Source organism: Microcaecilia unicolor, chromosome 1, assembly GCF_901765095.1.
Source record: "Microcaecilia unicolor chromosome 1, aMicUni1.1, whole genome shotgun sequence".
In the NCBI taxonomy this organism is placed as follows: domain Eukaryota; kingdom Metazoa; phylum Chordata; class Amphibia; order Gymnophiona; family Siphonopidae; genus Microcaecilia; species Microcaecilia unicolor.
In genome coordinates this window covers 720,029,787-720,056,075 of record NC_044031.1, presented here as the reverse complement: position 1 = coordinate 720,056,075, position 26,289 = coordinate 720,029,787, and the positions used below count along the sequence as shown (strand labels likewise).

The 26,289-nt window shown below is 45.8% G+C and overlaps 1 protein-coding gene across 2 annotated transcripts in view; it reads right to left on the bottom strand.

Moving 5' to 3' along the window:
- The window catches only part of GALK2 (galactokinase 2), a 209,304-nt gene that overhangs the window by 127,857 nt on the left and 55,158 nt on the right, over window positions 1-26,289 (bottom strand). For both annotated transcript variants that reach the window (XM_030189569.1, XM_030189568.1), the window contains exon 4: window positions 1,665-1,755. In XM_030189569.1, coding sequence (XP_030045429.1) covers window positions 1,665-1,755 — 91 coding nt within the window. The remainder of the gene's footprint in view (window positions 1-1,664; window positions 1,756-26,289) is intronic.

The following is a 26,289-nucleotide window of genomic DNA, read 5'->3' as shown; positions in this document are numbered from 1 at the left end:
ACACTCTCTCTCTCTCTCGCAAACACTGTATCTGTGTGAAACACACTCTCTCTCTCTCACACTGTGTCTCATATAAGCACTTGCACACACTCTCATTCTCACATACACACTCTCTCTCACAGACACACTCGCACCAAGACTCTCTCTCTCTCTCTCACACACACACACACACACACACACTCGCACATTCACTCTCTCTCTCACACACAGTCACTCTCACATACACTCTCTCAAACATACACACTCCGAGGAAAACCTTGCTAGCGCCCGTTTCATTTGTGTCAGAAACGGGCCTTTTTTACTAGTAATCCATAAAATTGTACTGCTTTGTCACCCTTCTATCTCCATGCATATCTCCCTGTCCCTCATCAACCCGACTCTTCCTGTCTCTCACCTACCCACCCTCATCCTGTTAGACTGTCACTGAAATGCTTTGATGTTTCACTTATATATACTGTCATCTACCAACATTTGCTTATTTCCGATCTGATGAAGAAGGGCAACCTTCGAAAGCTAATCAAGAAATGTATTATGTCCAATAAAAAAGGTAGCATCTTATTTTCTTTTCCACGTTTTATTTTGTTTCAAGTCTCTGATGAAACCCCATGGAAAACCACTTAACCTGATGTAAACCGTAGTGAACCCTAGTGGGGAGACGGCGGTATACAAACAATAAATTGATATATTGATATCATAAGGGCCCTTTTACTGAGCTGCAGTAAAAGGGGCCTCACGTTAGTGGCGGTGGCCATTTTTGCCATGCGCCAGGGTCCCTTTTACCGCAGCAGGTAAATAAGACGGAAAAAGAAATGGCCATAATGTAAGTTTGCACTTCCAGCACAGCCATTTCGGGGGGGGGGGGGGGCGCACTTACCACTACCCCACTACCCATTGAGGTGGCGGTAAGGGCTTCCACGCTAACCTGGCAGTAACCAGGACCCATTAGTGCCTGGTATCTGCTAGCGCCGGAAATGGTGCATGCTGGGGGTGGACGTACCGTCAGCACCTGCATTCTGCCGGCAGTATTTCCGGGTTGCCACACAACAACCCTTTAGAAGACCTTTACCACTGAACGCTGCTAGTTCAATATTGGAAAATTACTTTTTACCAAAAGCAAAAATACTTTTTAGTAATGTAACTATTCACACTGGAAAGAGCAGGAGCTGCACAACAGCACTGAAGGGTGGTGCAAAGACTCCAGAGGTCATATTTATTTTGCACAAATCAAGCCTTAAATTTTCAAATGTATTAAAAAATATGAAAACAAAAGTGCAAATGCGATTTTGCTTTTGAGAGGAGAGGGTGGCTTTAAAGGAAGAGGGAGGGGATATGTAATCTGTAATAAGTACTGGGAAACTCTATAGGCTGGATATTATACAAAAAATTGCAATTCCTTTTCTTGCATAAGTGACATCCAGTGACACAGAAAATAAATATACTCTGGGTGTTATGTTTTCTCAATAAAACGTTTTGAAATGACTACAGTTCAAAGCATTAGTAAATTAAACATAAAAGGTTAAGAATACCAAGAACCTTCTTTTTTAAATATTTATTATTGTAGTACTGAAGTGTCCCTTTAAATCCAAAATTCCATATTAAATCCAAGCTTAGTGCAGTTTTATGACAGTTGGAAATGCATGAGTAACTAATAATTTGAACTTTACCTGAATTCCCTTTAGTCCACATAGGAAGTAGTTGTGCCATAAAGGTTTTGTGTTTTCAATCTGAATATTGTCGGCATTAGAAGTGAAATCCCTGTGAAAACAGTGAAAATATGCAGCTCTAGGTCAATGTTACAGAAGCTTACTGCTGCCACCTGCTGAGGAAACTGAAAACAGAAACAACCTGGAACAACTTTCAGTGTGGGTTCTTCCACCTACTTAGTTTATAAGCGGTATTTACAAATCACAAAATATTTGATTTTTCTTACATTTCTGTATCATTAAGAAGATTAGAACCTGAAGCTACAAGATTAAACCTCAGTTCAGCACCACAGTCTATCCAGATACTTGCTCTAAAATTAGAATTTAGGCTACAGTTCCCAGAGCGATTCTTTTATGTTGTGTCAAATGTCTCACTAGACATACTAGAGTAGAAGGGAAAATTGGGTTCGTTGCAACTTTTGCAGCCTGAGACCCTGAAGAAGCAGCGAAACGCTGGCCACCGTCAGCTCTGGGCAGCAAGTGAAGGACCGCACAGCGGAGAGCAGAGAGCAGCATCCCACGAACACTATTCAAGAAAGATAAGTGTAAAAAGTATATATGGGATAGCGTAGTATGCTCTAGTGGTGATCTACGTACAGAATACTTACCGTTATTTCTTTAAAACAACATAATTTTTTCTTTAATTTGTTTTTTGACCACAGAAAATACAGTTTTGCTCAGATCTGTGGCAACAGGGGTTTTTTTGCCTATGATGAAGAGAAGACCATTGTGTCTGTTTAAACTCCTTGGGATTGAAGTTTAATCTCGGAGCTCTTTGAGGCTTTTTCCCTGCACACAGAGTCATTTGTCAGTTTTTGTGGAATGTTTGATTGTTTTGGATATTATAGAGCTTCCACTCCACAGATAATACTTTAAATGTGTCACCCTGACAGCATAACTTATACATGACTAGAAAGCTCTAGAAAACATAATCTTCAAGGGCTTCAACTCATCGCTTGTCATGGAAGAGTCTCCTAAGGGCCAGATGAACTAGAAGGATTTCCCTTATGTGTCTAGGAAAAAAAACAAATTTAACACAACTGTATCTTAATGACGATGAATATCTATAAGATGTTTGTAGAAGATTTAGGGGGGGGAGGAATTCATCAAGCTGCATTACGCCCTTAAGGTGCGTTAAGGGAATTAGCGTGCGCTAAATGTTAAAAGCCCATAGGTTTAGAATGGGCTTTTAGCATTTAGCTAATGCCACATGATGAACTCCCCCCCCTAAATAGCTGCTTTATCATTTTATTAATTTGATGATATACCGCCTCTTTTGAGCACGAGAAAAGGCAGGTACTTGTACTGTACCTAATGGGCTCACAACCTAAGTAGTACATTGTACCTGGGGCAATGGAGGGCTAAGTGACTTGCCCAGGGCCACACAGGGCTGCAGAGGGAATTGAACCTGGTTTCCCAGGAACTCAATCCATTTCTGGCCGTTAGGCAGCAGTGGGAATCAAACTCAGTTCCGCAACCCGCTGCACTAACCATTAGGCCACTCCTCCACTTTAATTAAGTTTGTCAATATAACCCATTCTAATATTAAAATGTAATGCTTACAACCAAATCAAACCATGACAGAAGATCCCAGAATCCATTAAAACAGATGCCGCATGAAGTGTTCATTGGCCCCGAGGGCACTCTAGAATACTGGTTCTCAACCCGGTCCTCAGGGCACACCCAGTCAGGTGGGTTTCCAATATAGTTACTGGTTATGAAAACTGAATCCTGCATATTATAGTCTCCAGTTCTCTGCATTTATCTATGCCTTCAGCTCATGTTCAGAAAATGAGGGGCCCTTTGACTAAACCGTGGTGGGAAATTGACTTAACACATTTTAACTCAGGACTTTCCTGCGCACTAAGCCAATTCCTAATGCGGCAGAAAAATGGAGCTTTTTCTTTTTATTCTTATTTGCAGATCGTGTGCTAATGCTGTCATTAGTGCAAGGGAACAGCATACAATTAATGTAGGAGTACTTACCGCCTCCTATTTACTCCCACATTAACTCTGCATTAACCACTTAATGTGCACTAATTCAAACGTGCTAGCTGGTTAGTGCTTCCAAGCCCACTCTCCATTCATGACACGCCCCCAGAAAAAAATATATTTTTTAAATTGCTTGTCAGCTAACTGCAAAACGGTTTAACACATTTTGAGGTAAGCCTATTACCCCCATGTAAAGCATGCATTAGCATGTAACACAGTTTAGTACAACAACCCCTGAATGTCTGACATCAATAAATTATTATTTCTTATTAATATTACATAAGAATATAAGAGTAGCCATACTGGGTCAGACCAATGGTCCATCTAGCCCAGTATCCTGTTTTCCAAACAGTGGCCAAGCCAGGTCACAAGTACCTGGCAGAAACCCAAATCATGGCAACACTCCATACTACAAATCCCAGGGCATGCAGTTATGTCTGTCTCAATAGCAGACTATGGACTTTTCCTCCAGCAATTTGTCCAAACCTTTTTTAAACACAGAATGCTAACCACCATTACGACATCCTCTGGCAAAGAGTTCCAGAGTTTAACTATTTCTTGAGTGAAAAATATTTCCTCCTATTTGTTTTAAAAGTATTTCCATGTAACTTCCTCGAGAGTCCCCTAGTCTTTGTACTTTTGGAACGAATAAAAAATTGATTTACTTTTACTCGTTATACACCATTCAGGATTTTGTAGACCTCAATCATGTCTCCCCCTCACCCGTCTCTTTTCCAAGCTGAAGAGCCATAACCTCCTTAGCCTTTCCTCATACGAGAAGAGTTCCATCTCCTTTATCATTTGGTCGCTCTTCTTTGAACCTTTTCTAATTCCGCTTTTTTTTTTTTTAGATAAGGCAACCAGAATTGAACGTACCATGGAGCGATACAAAAGCATTATAGTATTTTCAGTCTTATTCACCATCCCTTTCCTAATAATTCCTAGCATCCTGTTTGCTTTTTTGGCTGTCACCGCACACTGAGCAGACGATTTCAGCGTATTATCTACAATGACACCCGACTCTTTTTCTTGAGCGTTGACCCCAAGGGAGACCCTACCATCAGGTAACTATGATTTGGATTACTCTTTCCAACTTGCATCACCTTGCTTTTGTCCATATTAAATTTCATCTGCCATATGGATGCCCAGTCTTCCAATTTCCTGAGGTCTTCCTGCAATATTTCACAGTTCGCACATGTTTTAACAACCTTGAATAGTTTTGTATCATCTGCAAAGTTGATCACCTCACTTGTCATTCCGATTTCCATATCATTTATAAATATGTTAAATAGTACCGGTTCCAGGAGGAAGTGACGTCACCGTATAGCATGGTGGTCTAGCTCCGCAGCTCCCATACCCAACACCGACTTTTGGGGTAAAATCGCGAATCAACAACTGAAAAACGGGGTTTGGATGAGCGGATCCTGCCATTGAACAACTACAGCCATGAGCAAAACAGCTTCCAGCCGGAAAAAAGATGCGGATAGAGCGGAGAAAAGTATGGTGCCCAAGGCCGCTAAACGCCACGAGTCCCCAGGGCGTGCTTCCCTCTCGGACTCGGACTCCGCTTTGTCTATGTCGGAAGCGCGAGCACCTCCCTTGAAAAAAAGCATCTCAAGCGAGCTCCGCAAATTTTTATCCAATATCCAGACTGAAATTAAGCAGTCCAAAGAAGAAATCTTAGAGCGGATGGACACCTTAAGCGCAGACCTCCGTGAGTTAGGCGGCAGAGTGGAGGAGGCTGAGCTAAAACTAGACGAACACGCTGAGTCCCTGAACAAACATGCTGAACTTCTCCAGGAACTGGAACAAAAGCATGCACACTTGGAATACAAGATGGACGATCTTGAGAATAGGGGACGGAGGAATAATCTCCGCTTCCCTGGTGTACCTGAAGGCGGTGACACAGAGAACGTGGCTGAAATAGTGCAAACTTTGTGCTCAACTCTGCTCGGTCCTGAAGCGGGTGAAATGCGATGTGAGCTGGATAGAGCCCACAGAGCGCTGGGGGCGCGTAAAGAACAGCAGACCCGCGATATAATAGTGCGTTTCCACAAATACGAAATTAAGGAAAAAATTCTGGTGGCCGCTAGAACGACTGAGCGTCTGGACTATGGAGGGACCCGCATACAGGTTTACCAGGATTTATCGCAATATACATTACAATTAAGAAGACAGATGAGACCAGTGCTGGAGTCCTTGAACAAACATAAAATATCTTATAGATGGGGATTTCCCTTCGCTCTCCTTTTTACCCTGAAGGGTAACAAACAGAAGGTGCAAACTCTACAGGAGGCTTGGGAGGCCCTATATGCTGCGGAACTGGTTTCTGTTAAGTCTCCACCTGGGGCAGTAGCGCCTACCACCCGAGCAAAGCTTCAACGGTGGCAAAGAATCCCAGAATCGACAAAGCGTGGTACTCAGAAGCAGGGGTGTATCTGCGTGGGGCCACAGGGGCCTGGGCCCCCGCAGATTTCGCCCTGGCCCCCCTCCCCGCCGTCAACCCTCCCCCGCTGCTTACTTTTGCTGGCGGGGGGCCCCAACCCCCGCCAGCCGAGGTCCGACCCGCAATCTCCATATTTCGTCTTCCTCCGTGGCCATGTGCTTCAAGGAAGTAACGCTGCAGTGCTGATTGGTTGAATCCAGTTCGGCATCTGACGTCGCTGCGACGTCAGACGCCGAACTGGATTCAACCAATCAGCACTGCAGCGTTACTTCCTTGAAGCACATGGCCACGGAGGAAGACGAAATATGGAGATTGCGGGTCGGACCTCGGCTGGCGGGGGTTGGGGCCCCCCGCCAGCAAAAGTAAGCAACGGGGGAGGGTTGACGGCGGGGAGGGGGTGGAGAGAGGCAGAGGCGGCGGCGGCAGGGGGGGGGGAGGCAAAAATGTGCCCCCCCTCTCTGGCTCTGGCCCCCCCTACCGCCGGATTCCAGATACGCCCCTGCTCAGAAGCGCTGAGATGTACTGAGTAGGTTGGACTGACCCCATTAGACCAGGTCACCAGGAACATGGTGTAGGGAAAATACACTACTCTGGCCTGGCAGAGGTACCTATTTTGAACTGCATATTGTGAATGAGGGCGAGAGTTCTGCTCATATTAAAAAAAAATATATATATATAGAATTTCAAAGTTTATGGTTGGATGTAATGATAATGGTGGAGGGCTAATTGTTAACTGGTTGTTAAATGGGACTAGCTGAAGGATGGAACGCTGACGGGAGAGTTAGTTGTTTGATTCGATAAGGCAGGGTTGGGGGGGTGGATGTGTGGCTGGGAACTGTGTGAAGGATGGGGAACTTCCTCGACTCCCACTTGGAGGTCTTTCAAGTGGTGGAAAAGGATGGGATAGGGGAGGAATTTCAGTGGGGGGGAGTGGCTAGGGGTGGGAGGGAGGAAGGGGGTAGGGAAGGACATGGCTGGCATTTAAGATTACATACTCTACGATACTATACAGAGTGGTCTTGGAGGGATGAAGCTCCTCAAGAACGATAATCCATTTAATGAAGGGTACAGGTTTAAAGATCTTATCTTATAATGTAAAAGGCCTTAACATGCCTCAGAAACGGCAGAAGTTTTATAAAGAACTGGGACAGCTTAGGCCACATGTGGCTCTTCTTCAAGAAACACACTTGAGGGAAAGGCACGAAAGATTTCTCTCCTGCTCGGACTTCCCGGTGGCGCATTTCGCCTCCGCAGCAGGGCCTAGACGGGGGGGTGTAGCAATTTTGATACATTCCACAGTTGGGGCGCAGGTGCTTAGGATCAAGAGGGACCCGGGAGGACGCTATATTTTTCTGCATGTTAAAATTGACCAGGTGGACCTCACTATCGCCTCTATATATGCCCCAAACTTAGGGCAAGCAGGTTTTATTGAGAAAGTTAAAAATTCCTTGGCCTCCTTTGCACAGGGCTCCCTAATTATAGGGGGGGACTTTAATACAGTGATGAACCCGGGCATGGATCGCTCTGGAGCCTCTAGAATGGAGGGACAGAGGGACACGCAAGCATTGAGATCTTTAACTCAATCTTTAGGCACGGTAGATCTGTGGAGGGTTCATAATCAGAGGGTGCGAGATTATACGTTCTATTCCCCAGTACACCACTCCTATTCCCGCATAGATTATATCCTAGTGGATGTTGCCTTAGCGGAGAGAGGCCCAGAAGCAGGAATAGGTAGTATGACTCTGTCAGACCATGCCCCGATATGGGTAACTTTACCCAATATTAGAACTGAGAGCAAGGACAAAAGATGGGCATTAAACGTTAATATTCTGCAAGATGAGGCAGCTGTGGTGGGATATAAAAAAATGTTGAAAGAATATTTTGAGTTTAATTTGAATTCTGGGCCTTCACTCAGCACAATCTGGGATACTATGAAGGCAGTATCTCATGGCTATTTTTTGCAACTGGCCAGTAAGAAAGCAAAAGCCCGTAAGGCACAAGTAGCAAGCTGTTTGGAGAATATTCGATCATTGGAAGCGCAGCATAAGGCAAGTGGGTCCTCGCAGACCCTGAAAGAACTAAGTGATCAAAGATTAATGCTAGACTCTATATATTCTGAGCAACTTAGCATGTTATATGCAAAGAGCAGGCTGGGCTCTTATGAGTTCGCCAACAAAGCAGGGCGTCTTTTAGCTATAAAGATGCGTAGGCAAAAAGTAGACAAAACTATCTTAAAGATCAGGGACAGGGTTGGGAAAGATCTTGATAAATCTGAGGACATACGTAGGAGATTTGGGGAATTCTACCAGGCCTTATACGCTGGGGAACTCAATCCATCTATGGAATCAGTAGATCAATATTTACGGGACAGCGAGTTGTCCTCCCTGAGTCACCAGCAGCAGCAACTGTTAGATGAGCCGGTTACACCTAAGGAAATTCAAGAGGCTATTAAAAGCTTACCATCGAGCAAGTCGCCTGGTCTGGATGGATTGCCCAATGAGTTCTATAAGCAGTTCGCACCCGAGTTAGCCCCTCTCTTAGCTGACTTGTTTAATCAAGTGGGAAGGGGCGGGTCCTTGCCTCTGTCTATGATGGAGGCTTGGATAGCAGTACTACCCAAGCCTGGAAAAGACCATATGGACTGTGGATCTTATAGACCTATATCAGTGTTAAATGCTGACGTAAAAATCTTGGCTAAAGTATTAGCCAATCGAGTGGCACCAGTGCTACCAGTGCTCATCCATCCAGATCAGGTGGGCTTTGTCTCATACCGGAAGGCAATGGACAATATCAGGAGAGCGGTAGACCTTATGTACTTGGCAAAAAGAACCCAGAAACCGTTATGTCTTTTAAGTCTGGACGCAGAAAAAGCCTTTGACCGGGTTCACTGGCCCTTCATGCATAGAGTCCTTGAGACGATGGGGTTTGGATTACAGTTTAGGAGATGGATCCAGGCTTTTTATAATTCCCCAAGGGCATGTGTCCGGGTCAACGGAAGCAATTCAGACTTATTTACGCTCTATAGAGGAACTAGGCAGGGATGCCCTCTTTCACCATTGTTGTTCGCTATGGTGATGGAGCCCTTTGCGGCTCGGTTGCGCTTGGACCCCAATATCTCAGGAGTTAGAGTGGCAGACAGAATCCATAAACTGGCCCTTTTTGCGGATGATGTCCTACTGTTTGTTACTCGCCCACTAACCACATTCCCACATTTAGAGCGATTGATAGATGAATACTCTGCTGTGTCTGGCTTTAAAGTCAACATGGCTAAATCTGAAGCCCTAAATGTAACCCTTCCAGAGGAGGTGGTGGATTCTTTAAAGATCTCTTCTCCTTTTCGATGGGCTCATAAACAACTTAGATACTTGGGGGTGAATTTGACTAGGACATTCTCTGAGCTGTTTAACGCAAATTATAAGGGGCTAAGCAAAATTATTAGGGCTGATTTAGAGCGCTGGGGAGACATGCAATTTTCATGGTTTGGGAGAATAGCTATTCTTAAAATGAATATTCTGCCTCGGTTGCTATATCTTTTCCAGGTGCTGCCTGTGATGATGCCCAGACGATTTATAGCATCCTTACAAGACACACTTGTGCGGTTCGTCTGGGCAGGAAAGCGCCCAAGACTAGCGAGATCACTGCTATACAGGGATAGGAAAAGAGGAGGGCTGGGGGTACCCAATCTCGCTTGGTACTATAGAGCGGCACAGGGGAAGGCAGCACTCGAATGGCATCAAGAATACCCAGACAGACAATGGGTACAAATAGAACAACACTCACTGGGAGACACACCGTTGAGCGCATTAATATGGTTACCTAGGCCGTTTAGATGTATGGGAGAGGGAACTTGCTCCTCAGTGGAGGTAACACTTCACTATTGGGACAGAATGTTTCCCAAGAAACAATGCATCCTGACCCAGAGTACCCCAATAGCATATAACCCATTATTCTTGCCCGGTACTATAAAGGGGACATTCACAAAATGGCACAGAGCCGGGGTGCGGACCTGGGGACAGATGTTTGAAGATGGCTCGGTGCTGTCTTTTAAGGCTCTGAAGGACAGATACCCTGAGGTAGAGGGAGATGAATTCGCATATTGCCAAGTGGCCCACTTCTTGCAAACTAAAGCCGTGCGAGAGGTGATGTCGCGAAAGAAACTTGGTCTGGAGGAGATATGCGGGAAACTTGCGTCCTCCCGTGGCCTGATTGGTTATCTGTATCAAAACATAAGTCATCATTCATCGTATAATGGAATACACAGAAGAGGCTGGGAGAGGGAACTAGGTATAGATTTGGAGGAGTCCGAGTGGGAGAGTATTGAGAGAAAAGTAGTGAGGCTATCGACTCATATCCCCATGCAGGAGAATGCAGTGAAGGTACTGTATAGGTGGTACCTCACACCGGCCCGGTTGCAGAGGATCTTTCCAGATGCGTTGGATGGGTGCTGGCGACGCTGTGGTCAAAAGGGTACAATGGGTCACGTGTGGTGGAGCTGCAAAAAAATTAAAGCCTACTGGAGGGCGATTCATTTTCGGCTGCAGAAATGACTGGGGTGCAGGGTGCCGCTGAGTCCAGTGGTGTTCCTGTTTTCAGCCAGGATTGCTGGTCTCTCATCTGCCCAGCAGTCTTTGGTAAACCAGGTGGTGGGCACTGCCAGGGTGGTAGTGGCTTCTCATTGGCGGAGAGAGGGGGTGCCCCCAACAACAAAATGGCTCTATAAATTGAGGTATGTGAGAGAGATGGAGAGATTGATTGCTGAGCGCAAGCACCAGTTGGGTACTTGGCAATCGGTATGGCAATATATTCCTCCTGACGCTCTGTAACTATGATCTATATGCTCAGAGAGTGTTCTGCATGGTCCTAGCTAGCCGTGTCTTTTGGGAGAGAGTTGGGGGTGGGAGGGGGCAGGGATTGGACGGGGAATTATTATACTCTGTAAAAAAACTCTAAAAAATTACTGAAGTTTGGTAATGTACTAGTAGGCCAGTTGATACTGTCACTCGTTACAATATAGGCAGCACTATTAGACTTCTTGTATATGTAAAGCAGAAGTGCTTGCCTGTTGCTTGTATTATGTAAACTTTGTTCAAGTTCACTGACAATAAAGACTTCTTGCAAATAAAAAAAAAAATAGTACCGGTTCCAGTACAGATCCCTGTGGCACTCCACTGTTCACCCTCCTCCATTGAGAGAAATGACCATTTAACCCTACCCTCTGTTTTTTGTCCAATAACCAATTCCTAATCCACACCAGAGCCTTGCCTCCTATCCATGACTCTTTAATTTTCTCAGGAGTCTCTCATGAGGAACTTTATCAAAAGCTTTCTGAAAATCTAAATAGCAAATTATGCTCAAGGGACTGCATGGTTAACATTTGCAGCATTATAAAATCTTTTTGCTTTATGATATGTTAGGAGGTAATGGGGAAATGAAGAAGGGAACCTGCCAGACTGGAAGTTAATTAAAGACAAAGAAAGACTTTAGTCTCATTAATTTCCTATTATAATTTGTTTCCCATGATGTCAGACTAATAAACCCTGACAGCCTGTGCACAACTTGCATGTCATTGATTGGTCAATTCTGCTGTGTATTCTACTAACATACATAAACCAGCTCTAGTCTTAAATCGATGCCTAAGTGTATTCTGTCCGTAAGTACCCTGCAACTATTTTATTTGAATGCTACAGTGGGGACTATCTATTATTTGTATTCTTTCTTCCCACCCAGTCTGTACACAAACTGGGGTAATTTTATAGAGCAATTTCAATTATAAAATTCCAACCAGTAAGAAAGTATGCATGTTGACATTATGGTGTGCATTTTACCAATAGGCAAGTACAAGGCCAACGTTTCGATGGAGTGCGCATGGAGTTTAAAAGTGTCTCAAGTATAAAACAAACAAAATCAAGCCATTGGTGCATAGAAGGAGCCAGCTTTCCTAGTAGGCTGGCTGCACAGGCACCCCAGCAGAGCAGTGGGACACTCTATGGGGCATTGCAGTGGACTTCACATAAAGGATCCTAGGTACACATCTCACCATTACCCCTTATATTGTTTGGTGAGCCTTCCAAAACCCACCCAAAAAACTTACTGTGCCCAACTATACACCACTACAGTAGCCCTTATGGCTACAGGTATCACCTATATGTGGGTACAGTAGGTTTGGGGGATTTTGTGGGAGCTGACACTTTCCACCACAAGTGTAATAGTTTGATTATGGGCCTGGGCTACCTTCTCTACAGTGCACTGCACCAACCACTAGGCTACTCCAGGAACCTGCTTGCTGCTGTAATAGGACTGGCCATAACATCTGAAGCTGTCATAGAGGCTGGTATTTACTGTTTCATTTACATCTTTGCGGGCTGGGAGGGGATCAGTGACCACTGAAGGAGTAAGGGGGTGTCATTCCTTTATTCCTACAGTGGTCTTCTGGTTATTTAGGGCACTTTTTTGTGGCTTATAAGTACATAAGTATTGCCATACTGGGAAAGACCAAAGGTCCATCAAGCCCAGCATCCTGTTTCCAACAGTGGTCAATCCAGATCACATATACCTGGCAAGATCCCAAAAAGTACAAAACATTTTATACTGCTTATCCCAGAAATAGTGGATTTTCCCCAAGTCCATTTAATAACGATCTATGGACTTTTCCTTCAGGAAGCCGTCCAAACCTTTTTAAAACTCCGCTAAGCTAACTGCCTTTACCACATTCTCTGGCAATGAATTCCAGAGTTTAATTACACGTTGAGTGAAGAAACATTTTCTCTGATTCGTTTTAAATTTACTACATTGTAGCTTCATCGCATGCCCCCTAGTCCTAGTATTTTTGGAAAGCGTGAACAGACGCTTCACATCTACCCGTTCAACTCCACTCATTATTTTATAGACCTCTATCATATCTCCCCTCAGCCACCTTTTCTCCAAGCTGAAGAGCCTTAGCCGCTTTAGCCTTTCCTCATAGGGAAATCGTCCCATCCCCTTTATCATTTTCGTCGCCCTTCTCTGCACCTTTTCTAATTCCACTATATCTTTTTTGAGATAAGGCAACCAGAACTGAACACAATGTTCGAGGTGTGGTCGCACCATGGAGCGATACAAAGGCATTATAACATCCTCATTTTTGTTTTCCATTCCTTTCCTAATAATACCTAACATAGCTTATTCGCTATAGAAATGATAAGTAGTAGTAGTAATAAAACAGGTCTAGACCAAAACGTCCAACTTATAGCCCTGGATGTTTTTGTTTTGTTCCATTATGGCAGAAAAACATCCAAATGTTAGGAACGCCCTAATCCCACCCTTAACACGCTCCCGACACGCCCCCTTGTGATTTGAACACACCTCTGATGGACTTCGTAGAAAAAGTCTAAAAATTGTTTTTGAAAATACCATTTTGGATGTTTTTGTGAGAAAAACGTCCAAATGCAGATTTATGCCACGGTTTAGATGTTTTTCTCTTTTGAAAATGAGCCCCATAGGCACCTATGTTTCTTGATAAAACAGCACCTAAGTAGTTGCCTACTTGCCCAATAAAACTAGTTGCTCCCTTATAAAATTCCCTTCCACGCGTCCAGTCCTTAGCTCTCAGATACACCTGTGTTAATTATACCTCTGCCACTCCTTTGTGTTTGGTTTTCAGATGTATTTTCCAAAGCCATCATTCACTCTGGGCAAGGAGGCAAGAAACTCCATCTTTCCTGGCATAGAAGATGCCTACTGGCTGGCAAGATTCAGATCAGACCCAAGGAGAATACTAAAAGAGATAATCACCTCCAGACTTTTAGAGTATGGAAGAGAGAGAGATGCTGGAAGGAAATGTAGCTAACGTTCTTTCCCCAGTTTTTTCCAATTTTACTTTCCAACGGACTTCCCTCAATGAGCTCAGCCTACATATGCTTATAATAAAAGTCTCACTGCCAACCAAAAAGTCAAAGTCATATTATAAACTAGCATTGAGGTTTTTTTTTCACAACTCTTTTTATCAAGAAACTATTAAAACAGGCCCGTTTCTGACACAAATGAAACGGGTGCTAGCAAGGTTTTCCTCGGAGTGTGTATGTTTGAGAGAGTATGTGTGAGATTGACTGTGTGTGAGAGAGAGAGAGTGAATGTGCAAGTGTGTGTGTGTGACAGAGAGAGACTGAGACTGCTGGGTGCGAGTGTGTCTCCTTTGTCCCCCCTCCAGCCACCCCGCGATTCTCCTCTCTCCCCTGCTCCCCCTCCAGCCACCCAGCGATTCTACTTTTTCCTTTGCCCCCCTCCAGCCACCCAGTGAGTCTCCTGTTCCCTGCCCCCCCTCCATCCACCCAGCAATTCTCCTGTGTCCCCTGCCCCCCCTCCAGCCACCCAGCGATTGTCCTATCTCCCCTGCCCCCCCTCCAGCCACCCAGCGATTCTCCTTTTTCCCTTGCCCCCCCCTCCAGCCACCCAGTGAATCTCCTCTCCCCTGCCCCCCTCCAGCCACCCAGCGATTCTCCTATCTCCCCTGCCCCCCTCCAGCCACCTAGTGATTCTCCTGTGTCCCCTGCCCCCCCCCACTCCAGCCACCCAGCGATTATCCTATCTCCCCTGCCCCCCACTCCAGCCACTCCTCCACTTTAATCAGCATATATTAAATTCCCCCCATGTGCTACAGAAAAGCACCGAGCACATCCTATATAATAAAACGCACCTCCAACGTTCTGAAGCTGAGAAAGTGAAGCTTTAAAGCCTTGAAGCATTCGTGCGCTCTGTAAGGCTCCATCGCCTCAATTGATGACATGTAGTTCCGGAATGTTGTAGGAATGCTTCAAGACTTGAAGGCTTCACTTTCTCGGCTTCAGAACATTGGAGGTGCGTTTTATTATATAGGATGAGAAAGACCAAATCTCAGCTGTGAGCATTATAATTAAGTGTACATCCTAAGCATTAAGTTCAACACTGAAACCTGCACTGACCCAAAGTGATACTATAGGGCTTGATGTCTAAAGTGCACTAAGCAGTCAGCAAAGGATTTGGTATGCAATAATTATTAGCGTAGGCTCTAAAAATCCTACTAACTGCATGTGTTAAGGGGCAGGAACTGGGCAGGTTATGGGCAGACAACGGGCATAGAATGCACACTGCAGTTAGGGGTCCTTTTACAAAGGCACACTAGCACTTTTAGTGCGCGCATTAAATATGCATGCACTAAATGCTAGAGATGCCCATATATTCCTATGGGCATCTCTAGCATTTAGTGTGCGCTAAAAACGCTAGCATACCTTTGTAAGAGACCTCCTTAGTGCATGGTACTTTCTGCACATGCCACTAGCGCATTTAGAATGGGTGTATTTACTGCCTCCTCCACTAGAGGAGTGGGTGGCGGAGCAGGTGGGAGGAAGAGGGGTTGGTGGTTGGGAGGCTAGGATAGGGGAGGGCAGACTTATATGGTCTGTACCAGAGCCGATGATGGGAGGCGGGGCTGGTGGTTGGGAGGCGGGAAATACTGCTGGGCAGACTTATATGGTCTGTGCCCTGAAAAGGACAGGTACAAATTCAAGGTAAGGTATACACATATGAGTTTGTCTTGGGCAGACTGGATGGACCATGCAGGTCTTTTTCTGCCGTCATCTACTATGTTACTATGTAGAGGCATTGGGGGAGGGGGGGGATTCTATAAATGGCACCAAAACACTGGGGGCTAAGCTGGTATTCTCTAATGGCAGAGCTGGGCACCAAATCTGTTATAGAATACTAGTGTAACTCCACACCAAACGTTAGGATCAACCACTTATATCATATCTATGGTTGGTGTAAATGTTGGCACCTACAGTCAGCAGTTGAGTGTGTAAATGCAACTATGTCATAAAGCACTTGCTGAAATAGTCATTATGCCCGTGATCCACCCATGACCCTCATATAGGAACGCCCCTTTTGCAGTTAAGTGCTAGAACACTTAGGTGCCAACTTATAGAATAGTGTAGCAAGTGCAAGGTGATGCATGTGGGAAAAAAGAACCCGAATTATAGCTACATCATGCAAGGTTCCACATTAGGAGTTACGGACCAAGAAAGGGATCTGGGTGTCGTCGTCGATAATACACTGAAACCTTCTGCTCGGTGTGCTGCTGCGGCTAGGAAAGCGAATAAAATGTTGGGTATTATTAGGAAAGGTATGGAAAACAGGTGTGAGGATGTTATAATGCCGTTGTATCGCTCCATGGTGCGACCGCACCTTGAGTATTGTGTTCAATTCTGGTCGCCGCATCTCAAAGAAAGATATAGTAGAATTGGAAAAGGTGCAGCGAAGGGCGACTAAAATGATAGCGGGGATGGGACGACTTCCCTATGAAGAAAGACTAAGGAGGCTAGGGCTTTTCAGCTTGGAGAAGAGACAGCTGAGTGGAGGAGTGGCCTAGCAGTTAGGGTGGTGGACTTTGGTCCTGGGGAACTGAGGAACTGAGTTCAATTCCCGGCACAGGCAGCTCCTTGTGACTCTGGGCAAGTCACTTAACCCTCCATTGCCTGCCGCATTGAGCCTGCCATGAGTGGGAAAGTGTGGGGTACAAATGTAATTTAAAAAAAAAAAAGACATGATAGAGGTATATAAAATAATGAGTGGAGTGGAACAGGTGGATGTGAAGCGTCTGTTCACGTTTTCCAAAAATACTAGGACTAGGGGGCATGCGATGAAACCACAGTGTGGTAAATTTAAAACAAATTGGAGAAAACTTTTCTTCACCCAATGCATAATTAAACTCTGGAATTCTTTGCCGGAGAACGTGGTGAAAGCGGTTAGCTTGGCAGAGTTTAAAAAGGGGTTAGACGGTTTCCTAAAGAGCAAGTCCATAAACCGCTACTAAATGGATTTGGGAAAAATCCACAATTCCAGGAATAACATGTATAGAATGTTTGTACGTTTGGGAAGCTTACCAGGTGCCCTTGGCCTGGATTGGCCGCTGTCAGTGGACAGGATGCTGGGCTCGATGGACCCTTGGTCTTTTCCCAGTGTGGCATTACTTATGTACTTAAGTAGTGGCATATTTATTCAAGGTGCATGTGTTCCAGACGCACCCCATCCACAGCCCCCCCCCCCCCCCCCCCGACCATGCCTTAAAATCATCTCCGCTCCAGTGTTTGTCTGGGCAGCTGCACTCATAGACTGCCTGCACCGGGACTTTATTTCTTAACTGTCCCACCCTTTCTGATGCAACTTTCTGTTGTGAGAAAGGCAGGACAATCAGAGAAAAAAGTCCAGATGCAGGCTGCAGGCATCCTATGTGTGCCACTGGTACTGCCTGGGCGAAGACTGGAAGGTAGGTGATTTTAAGGTACCAGGGAGAGGGGGGTGAAGGAGACAAGGTCTGTGAGAGACCCTGTTCAAAATTCCTGGATACGCCACTGGAATAGTGCTTAAGTGCACTGTGTGCCTAACTGTCACTTCGGCCCTCTTTTAGTACCTATAATCTGTTAACTCCTGTTGCCAGAACAAAGGTTTTGTGCTTAATTTGCACCTGAGTTTTGGAGCACTATACAGAATTACCTCCTTAGATGTTAACTTTATAAAGGGGCACCTACTACTACTACTACTACTTAACATTTCTAGAGCGCTACTGATGAGGAACAGTAACTAGGGTTACGCAGCGCTGTACAAAATAAACAAAAAGGACAGTCCCTGCTCAAATGAGCTTACAATCTAAAGAACGAAATGTCAAGTTGGGCAGTCTAGATTTCCTGGATAGAGGAGTAGAGGTTAGGTGCCGAAGGCGACATTGAAGAGGTGGGCTTTAAGCAGAGATTTGAAGATGGGGAGGGAGGGGGCCTGGCGTATGGGCTCAGGGAGTTTGTTCCAAGCATAGGGTGAGGCGAGGCAGAAAGGGCGGAGCCTGGAGTTGGCGGTGGTGGAGAAGGGTACTGAAATGAGGGATTTGTCTTGAGAGCGGAGGTTACGGGTAGGAACGTAAGGGGAGATGAGGGCTGAGAGGTAAGGAGGGGCAGCAGATCGAGTACATTTGTAGGTTAGTAGCAGTTTTAGGCACCACAAAGGCACCTATTTGGAGCTTATTCTATAACAAAAGTAGGTGCCACTGTTCCCTCTAAGATAAGCAGGAGTCCTCTGCTTACAGTGCTGCCAGTGGCAGTCCTGCAGTGGAGGGACAAGCAAGATCTGCAGGACTCCAGGGAACCACTGTTGGGTCCCCTGGAAAACAGTGATCAAAACATGATCTAGTTTAAGCTACTATCTGGGATGAACCCACAAAGGAAATCTACTGTAGCTACACTTAATTTTCAAAAGGGCAACTATAATAAAATGAGGAGAACGGTTAAAAAGAAACTAAAAGGAATGGCTGCTAAGGTTAGAACACTAAATCAGGCGTGGACATTATTCAAAAATCACTACAAAATAATCAAAGAGGATGTGGAGTCAATCAAATCAAAAACACTATAAACAAAAATGACCCACTATAATAACAAAAATATGTGTGAACAGAGGAAGTCACACATAAAGGAAGGAAAAAGCCTCAAAGAGCTCCAGATTGCCAGATCTGTAGTTTGAGAAGGTATGAGGCTGTCCTATACGGTGTAGGCCACTAGAGGGCACTAGAAGAAGTTGGAGGTCACTAGGACCGGGGAGAGCCCTGGGAGGTCCACAGGTGCAGGAGATTATGGGCTGGGTCCTGGGTAGCTAATTAACTACTTTATACCCCACCTGAGTTGTGAAAGGAGGGGAGATGAGCTAGCAGCAGAAGAAGAGAGAGCCCCTGAAAGATACTGGCTAACCTGATGGACTTGGGGTGGACTGGGTGTCCAAAGGAGATCAGCAGGCTGAAAATCCTGGGGTAAGAAGCAGTGTTGCCAGGTGGGCGGTTTTCCGCGACCCGCCGCGGGAAATTTTTGCCCGCGGCGGGTTGCGGTTTTTTGGGCTGGTTTTTGTGCTTCGGGCGGTTTTTTTAGGTGGCTTTTTCGGCCGCGGTGGGCGGGGTTAGTGACGTTTTTGGGCGGGGTTAGTGACGTGGGAGGCGGGGTTAGTGACGTGGGAGGCAGAGTTAGTGACGTGGGAGGCGGGGTTAGTGACGGGGAAGGCGGGGCCGATGACGGCGGGGGCGGGGTGATGACGCGGGGGCGGGGGTGTCAGGGGCGGGGTTTGAGTTTGGGCGGGTTTTGGGCTGGATTTTGGGCTCCTTTAGGCTGGAAAAATATTTTCCACCTGGCAACCCTGGTAAGAAGTCCCTAAAGTATTAGTGTTTGACTGTGTGTCTAGAACTGTGTGTTCAAAGTGGAGGGACTGTGTGTCCGAAGAAGAAAAGACTGTGTGTCTAGAACTGTGTGTTCAAAGAGGGGACTGTGTGTCCAAAGTACTGAGAGAAGCAGGCTGCAAAGCCTGGGGTTGAGAGTCCCCAAGGTATTGGTATAGTACTGAGCCCATGTATCTGTGTGGGGAGGCTCAAGGTGAAGATCTATGAAAGCATAAACTGTTAAGCTAGAAGAAGTGTGCCCAGGGGCTGGAATAAAGAGTTGCCAGAGAAATATGCAGTTGGTGAGACCTGCTTAATTTGCTGAGTGGAAACCAGGTCACCCTGATTGAGAAGGGGTAGCACACTAATCTGCATATGATTTGCATGTTGAGAACCAGGTCACCCTGAGTGAGAAGGGGGATATCACAAGAGCTAAAGGCGATCATAATGATCTGTTCCTCATCATTGGCTAAAAAAAACCTTCTAAACGGCCAATGAAAATTTGTTATATTTTTTTTTTATTTCTTTTTGTTACATTTGTACCCCACGCTTTCCCACTCATAGCAGGTTCAATGCGGCTTACATATTATATACAGGTACTTATTTGTACCTGGGGCAATGGAGGGTTAAGTGACTTGCCCAGAGTCACAAGGCGCTGCCTGTGCCTGCACACTTGCTGTGTAAGTTGCATCAAAATATCCAAAATGGCGATCAAAATTCCAAAGTGCAAAACATCAAACAAAAGCACACACTTGCTTATAACTGCTTATATTGTCAATACACTCTGATGTCATAAACCAAAACAGCGCAAAGTGCAAGAAACTTCAAGGTTAATACTTAGCTCGAACTCAGATGGTTGTCTCTCCTGAAGTCCTAGTTCCAGCCTTAAACAGTCCCCCAGACACATACATTTTATTTTATTTTTTGTTACATTTGTACCCCGCGCTTTCCCACTCATGGCAGGCTCAATGTAAATTATGGTATTCTTTAATTCAGCATTTTTCAACCGGTATGCCTTGGCTGGTCCACAGGTGTGCGGTGGGAGTTGAGGGTTATTTATTAGTAGAGCCAGATTAATTTGTGCTGGAATGGAATGTACCTTTTAAAAGTTTTCTTCTCTCTAACATAGTAGATGACGGCAGAAAAAGACCTGCACGGTCCATCCAGTCTGCCCAACAAGATAACTCATATGTGCTAATTTTTGTGTATACCCTACTTTGATTTGTACCTGTGTTCTTCAGGGCACAGACCATATAAGTCTGCCCAGCACTATCCCCGCCTCCCAACCACCGGGCTCTGGCACAGACCGTATAAGTCTGCCCAGCACTATCCCCGCCTCCCACCACCGGCTCTGGCACAGACCGTATAAGTCTATCCAGCACTATCCCCGCCTCCCAACCACCAGCCCCGCCTCCCACCACCGGCTCTGGCACAGACCGTATAAGTGTGCCCATCACTATCCCTGCCTCCCACCACCAGTTCTGGCACAGACCGTATAAGTCTGCCCAGCACTATCCCTGCCTCCCAACCACCAGCCCCGCCTCCCACCACCGGCTCTGGCACAGACCGTATAAGTCTGCCCATCACTATCCCTGCCTCCCAACCACCAGCCCCGCCTCCCACCACCGGCTCTGGCACAGACCGTATAAGTCTGCCCAGCACTATCCCCGCCTCCCAACCACCAGCCCCGCCTCCCACCACCGGCTCTGGCACAGACCGTATAAGTCTGCCCAGCACTATCCCCGCCTCCCAACACCGGCTCTGGCACAGACCGTATAAGTCTGCCCAGCACTATCCCTGCCTCCCAACACCGGCTCTGGCACAGGCCGTATAAGTCTGCCCAGCACTAGCCCCACCTCCCAACCACCAGCCCCGCCTCCCGATCTTGACTAAGCTCCTGAGGATCCATTCCTTCTGCACAGGATTCCTTTATGCTTATCCCACGCATGTTTGAATTCTGCTACCGTTTTCATTTCCACCACCTCCCGCTGGAGAGCATTCCAAGCATCCACTACTCTCTCCGTGAAAAAATACTTCTTAACATTTTTCTTGAGTCTGCCCCCCTTCAATCTCATTTCATGTCCTCTCGTTCTACCACCTTCCCATCTTCCCATCTTCTCTCTAGCAGTTGGTGGCATTGAGCAGCGATTCATACAGCCTGTTTGCACCAACCCCAGAGCGTTCTCTCTGACATAACTTCCTGCTTCCACATAGGAACTTCCTGCTTCCACATAGGCGCTCACTGGCTGCAGAGGGAACAGTAGAGAGAGGGTGGGGGAAGGGAAGAGAAGGTAAATGCTGGACTATTTGTGTGTGGGGGGGAGTAAATGCTGGAGTGTGTGGGGGCGGGGAGAGGTAAAATGCTGGACCATGTGTGGGGGTGTGCCTTGACAATTTTAGTACTCTGTAAGTGTGCCATGAGATGAAAAAGTTTGAAAATCTCTGCTTTAATTTATGCGTATAGGCAAACGCCCCACCCTTGTTCTCTGCCCACCTGCAAAGCATGCACCGTCGAAGACATGCATGTACTTTCAGAATAGAATGTAGCCAGATTATTGTCATTTAGGTGTGTATGTGTTTACATACATGTCTAAATGACTAGAATATCAGTAGATACAGTGGTGGAAATAAGTATTTGATCCCTTGCTGATTTTGTAAGTTTGCCCACTGACAAAGACATGAGCAGCCCATAATTGAAGGGTAGGTTATTGGTAACAGTGAGAGATAGCACATCACAAATTAAATCCGGAAAATCACATTGTGGAAAGTATATGAATTTATTTGCATTCTGCAGAGGGAAATAAGTATTTGATCCCCCACCAACCAGTAAGAGATCTGGCCCCTACAGACCAGGTAGATGCTCCAAATCAACTCGTTACCTGCATGACAGACAGCTGTCGGCAATGGTCACCTGTATGAAAGACACCTGTCCACAGACTCAGTGAATCAGTCAGACTCTAACCTCTACAAAATGGCCAAGAGCAAGGAGCTGTCTAAGGATGTCAGGGACAAGATCATACACCTGCACAAGGCTGGAATGGGCTACAAAACCATCAGTAAGACGCTGGGCGAGAAGGAGACAACTGTTGGTGCCATAGTAAGAAAATGGAAGAAGTACAAAATGACTGTCAATCGACAAAGATCTGGGGCTCCACGCAAAATCTCACCTCGTGGGGTATCCTTGATCATGAGGAAGGTTAGAAATCAGCCTACAACTACAAGGGGGGAACTTGTCAATGATCTCAAGGCAGCTGGGACCACTGTCACCACGAAAACCATTGGTAACACATTACGACATAACGGATTGCAATCCTGCAGTGCCCGCAAGGTCCCCCTGCTCCGGAAGGCACATGTGACGGCCCGTCTGAAGTTTGCCAGTGAACACCTGGATGATGCCGAGAGTGATTGGGAGAAGGTGCTGTGGTCAGATGAGACAAAAATTGAGCTCTTTGGCATGAACTCAACTCGCCGTGTTTGGAGGAAGAGAAATGCTGCCTATGACCCAAAGAACACCGTCCCCACTGTCAAGCATGGAGGTGGAAATGTTATGTTTTGGGGGTGTTTCTCTGCTAAGGGCACAGGACTACTTCACCGCATCAATGGGAGAATGGATGGGGCCATGTACCGTACAATTCTGAGTGACAACCTCCTTCCCTCCGCCAGGGCCTTAAAAATGGGTCGTGGCTGGGTCTTCCAGCACGACAATGACCCAAAACATACAGCCAAGGCAACAAAGGAGTGGCTCAGGAAGAAGCACATTAGGGTCATGGAGTGGCCTAGCCAGTCACCAGACCTTAATCCCATTGAAAACTTATGGAGGGAGCTGAAGCTGCGAGTTGCCAAGCGACAGCCCAGAACTCTTAATGATTTAGAGATGATCTGCAAAGAGGAGTGGACCAAAATTCCTCCTGACATGTGTGCAAACCTCATCATCAACTACAGAAGACGTCTGACCGCTGTGCTTGCCAACAAGGGTTTTGCCACCAAGTATTAGGTCTTGTTTGCCAGAGGGATTAAATACTTATTTCCCTCTGCAGAATGCAAATAAATTCATATACTTTCCACAATGTGATTTTCCGGATTTAATTTGTGATGTGCTATCTCTCACTGTTACCAATAACCTACCCTTCAATTATGGGCTGCTCATGTCTTTGTCAGTGGGCAAACTTACAAAATCAGCAAGGGATCAAATACTTATTTCCACCACTGTATGTGTGTAAATGCTGCTTCCATGTTACATTGCTCCTTATAGAATTACTCCCTATGTGTATCCATGCTAACTGCAAACAATGTGCAGCAAAGAACATTTCTATGCAATAACTGATGGGGACACGCTGGGCATATCCCCAAAATTACCACACAGCCTCTGTACTTACTGCACAAACTACAAAAACTCACCACACATTCGTTAAAGGGCGTCTATGCATTTTATTCAGCAAAATAATGTATTTTATTCAGCAAAAAGCCATAATTAACCCCAAGGATGGTAGGGCATCTAATGCCTCTATAGAAGAGAATAAAAATAGTAAAATCTGGAGAGCCTTGTATACCAATGCCCGTAGTATGGGAAGCAAACTTCTAGATCTTGAGGCTACAATGATGGAAGCAGACTTGAATTTAGTGGCGGTCACGGAGTCGTGGTTCACAGAGAACCATGACTGGGATGTTGCTATACCTGGCTTTAACCTATTCAGGAAGGACAGAGTAGGAAAAAAGGGTGGAGGTGTGACATTATATGCTAAGAATGATATCCAAGTGACAGAACTGCAGGACATGTGGGGTATGGAAGAAGCGCTGTGGGTTAAACTGGAAAGAGGGAAAGGAAAATGTATCTATATCAGAATAATATTGTCATGTCTGTGGTCGTGATCCCTCTCTGACTCACCTTATTTCTGTTGGTCAGCTGCTGAGCTGGCTACTGTCCGCATGGTTGTTTCTTTCCTGTGTGTTTCAAGCCTCACTTTGGGTTCTGTGTAATTCCTGCCTCTGTCCTGTAGGGTTTCTTTCCTATGTGTTTCAAGCCTCACTTGGGGTTCTGTGTATTTCCTGTCTCTGTCCTGTAGGGTTTCCACTTCCTCTGTGTTTCAAGCCTCACTTTGGGTTCTGTGTATTTCCTGCCTCTGTCCTGTTTATAAGGAAGTGGTTCATTTTCATTCAGGGCCTTTGCAATGCCAAAGGTCTCCAGGTTAGTCCGTGTGCAGTGAAGCACTTCTGCTTTGTTTATTGTCTGTGTGCATGTGGGCACTTCTGCCTTGATTTCTTGTTGCTTTGTTCTTAGCATGTGTGCTTGTGGGCACTTCTATCTTGATTCCTTGTTTAGGGTGCCTGTGTGCACTTCTGCTTCTGTTCTTCTCCATCTGTTCGTGTGCAAGGCTCTGCCTTCTGCCATAGTTCTGTTGTTTGTCTGTATGGATCAGCTTTGTGTCCTGCCTAGTCTGCCTTGCTTGTTCGAGTCCCCTCTACCTTAGCTTCAGCTTTAGTTCTGTTATTTGTCTGTGTGGGTCAGCTTTGTATCCTGCTTGGGTCTGCCCTGTTTGTCTTCAGCTCCAGTCCCCTTCCTGCTTGTCTCTGCCCTGTTTGCTTTCAGCTTCTGTTCCTGCCAAGCTTGTTTGAGTATCCTGAATCCTGCTTGAGTATCCTGAATCCTGCTTCTGCCAAGATTGTTTGAGTATCCTGAATCCAGTTCCAGCCAAGCCAAGTCCATGCCAGCATATGGTTCCAGTCCATCCAAGCCAAATCTGTTCCAGCATTTGGTTCCAAGTCCAGCCAAGACAAGTCCGTTCCAGCATTTGATTCCAGCCAAGTCAAGTGCATCCTGAATCCTGTCCAGTCCTGCTTGGAGGGTTTTGCCTCCAAATGCCGCTCGATGACAGTAGGCCAAGGGCTCAAGTTGTTCCAGAGTTTGTGCCTGTTTGTTTAAAGCCTGGGATCGTGACAAATATACAGCCCACCCTCACAGTCGGAGGAAATGGACAGGGACTTAACTGAAGACATCTACAAGATAGCTAGGAAAGGGGAAGTACTACTGATAGGTGACTTCAATATGCCGGATGTTGATTGGGGTGTCCCGGCTGCGGGGTCGTCTAGAAGCAAAGAGATCTTAGATTCCCTACAGGAAGAATTGTTCCAGCAGTGGGTAATGGAACCGACGCGGGATGGAGCTATTCTGGACCTGGTGCTTATGAATGGAGAGTACGTTTCTGACGTCAAGGTGGCAGACCATTTGGCATCTAGTGATCATCGTATGGTGTGGTTCAATATTAAAACAGAAGAGAGGGCTCATTCGAGATTGAAGGCCCTGGATTTCAAAGGAACTAACTTTGCCGAGATGGGGGAATTTCTCAAGGAACAGTTAGCGGGATGGGAACAGCTGAAGAATTTAGAACAGCAATGGACAAGACTGAAAGGAGCTATATTAAAGGCAACTAACCTTTATGTTAGAAAATTACATAAAAGAGGAAAAGAAGGCCTCTCTGGTACTCGAATGTAGTAGCTGAAAAGATAAGGGTAAGGAGGCTAGCCTTCATATGTTATGAGACGACTCAGAAAGATGAAGACAGGAGAGAATACCTGAATAAGTGAAGAGAAGCTGGAAAAGTTATCAGGAAAGCAAAGCGGCAAATGGAGGAAAAAATAGCTAATACGGTAAAATTGGGGGATAAGACCTTTTTCAGATATGTAAGTGACAAGAGGAAGTGCCATAATAGCATTGTGAGGCTCAAAGCTGAGGGAGAGAAATACGTGAAAGATAAGGCTAAAGCTGAACTGCTTAACAATTATTTTAGCTCTGTGTTCACAAATGGAAGCTTGGGGGTAGAGCTGCAGAAAACAAAGGCTAAAGGTGATGGATGTATGGTAGACCAAGAAACCGTTTACAGAGGACTATGTTCGTGAGGGGCTTGCCAAACTAAAAGTAGACAGAGCGATGTGGCCAGCTGGGATACACCCGAGTG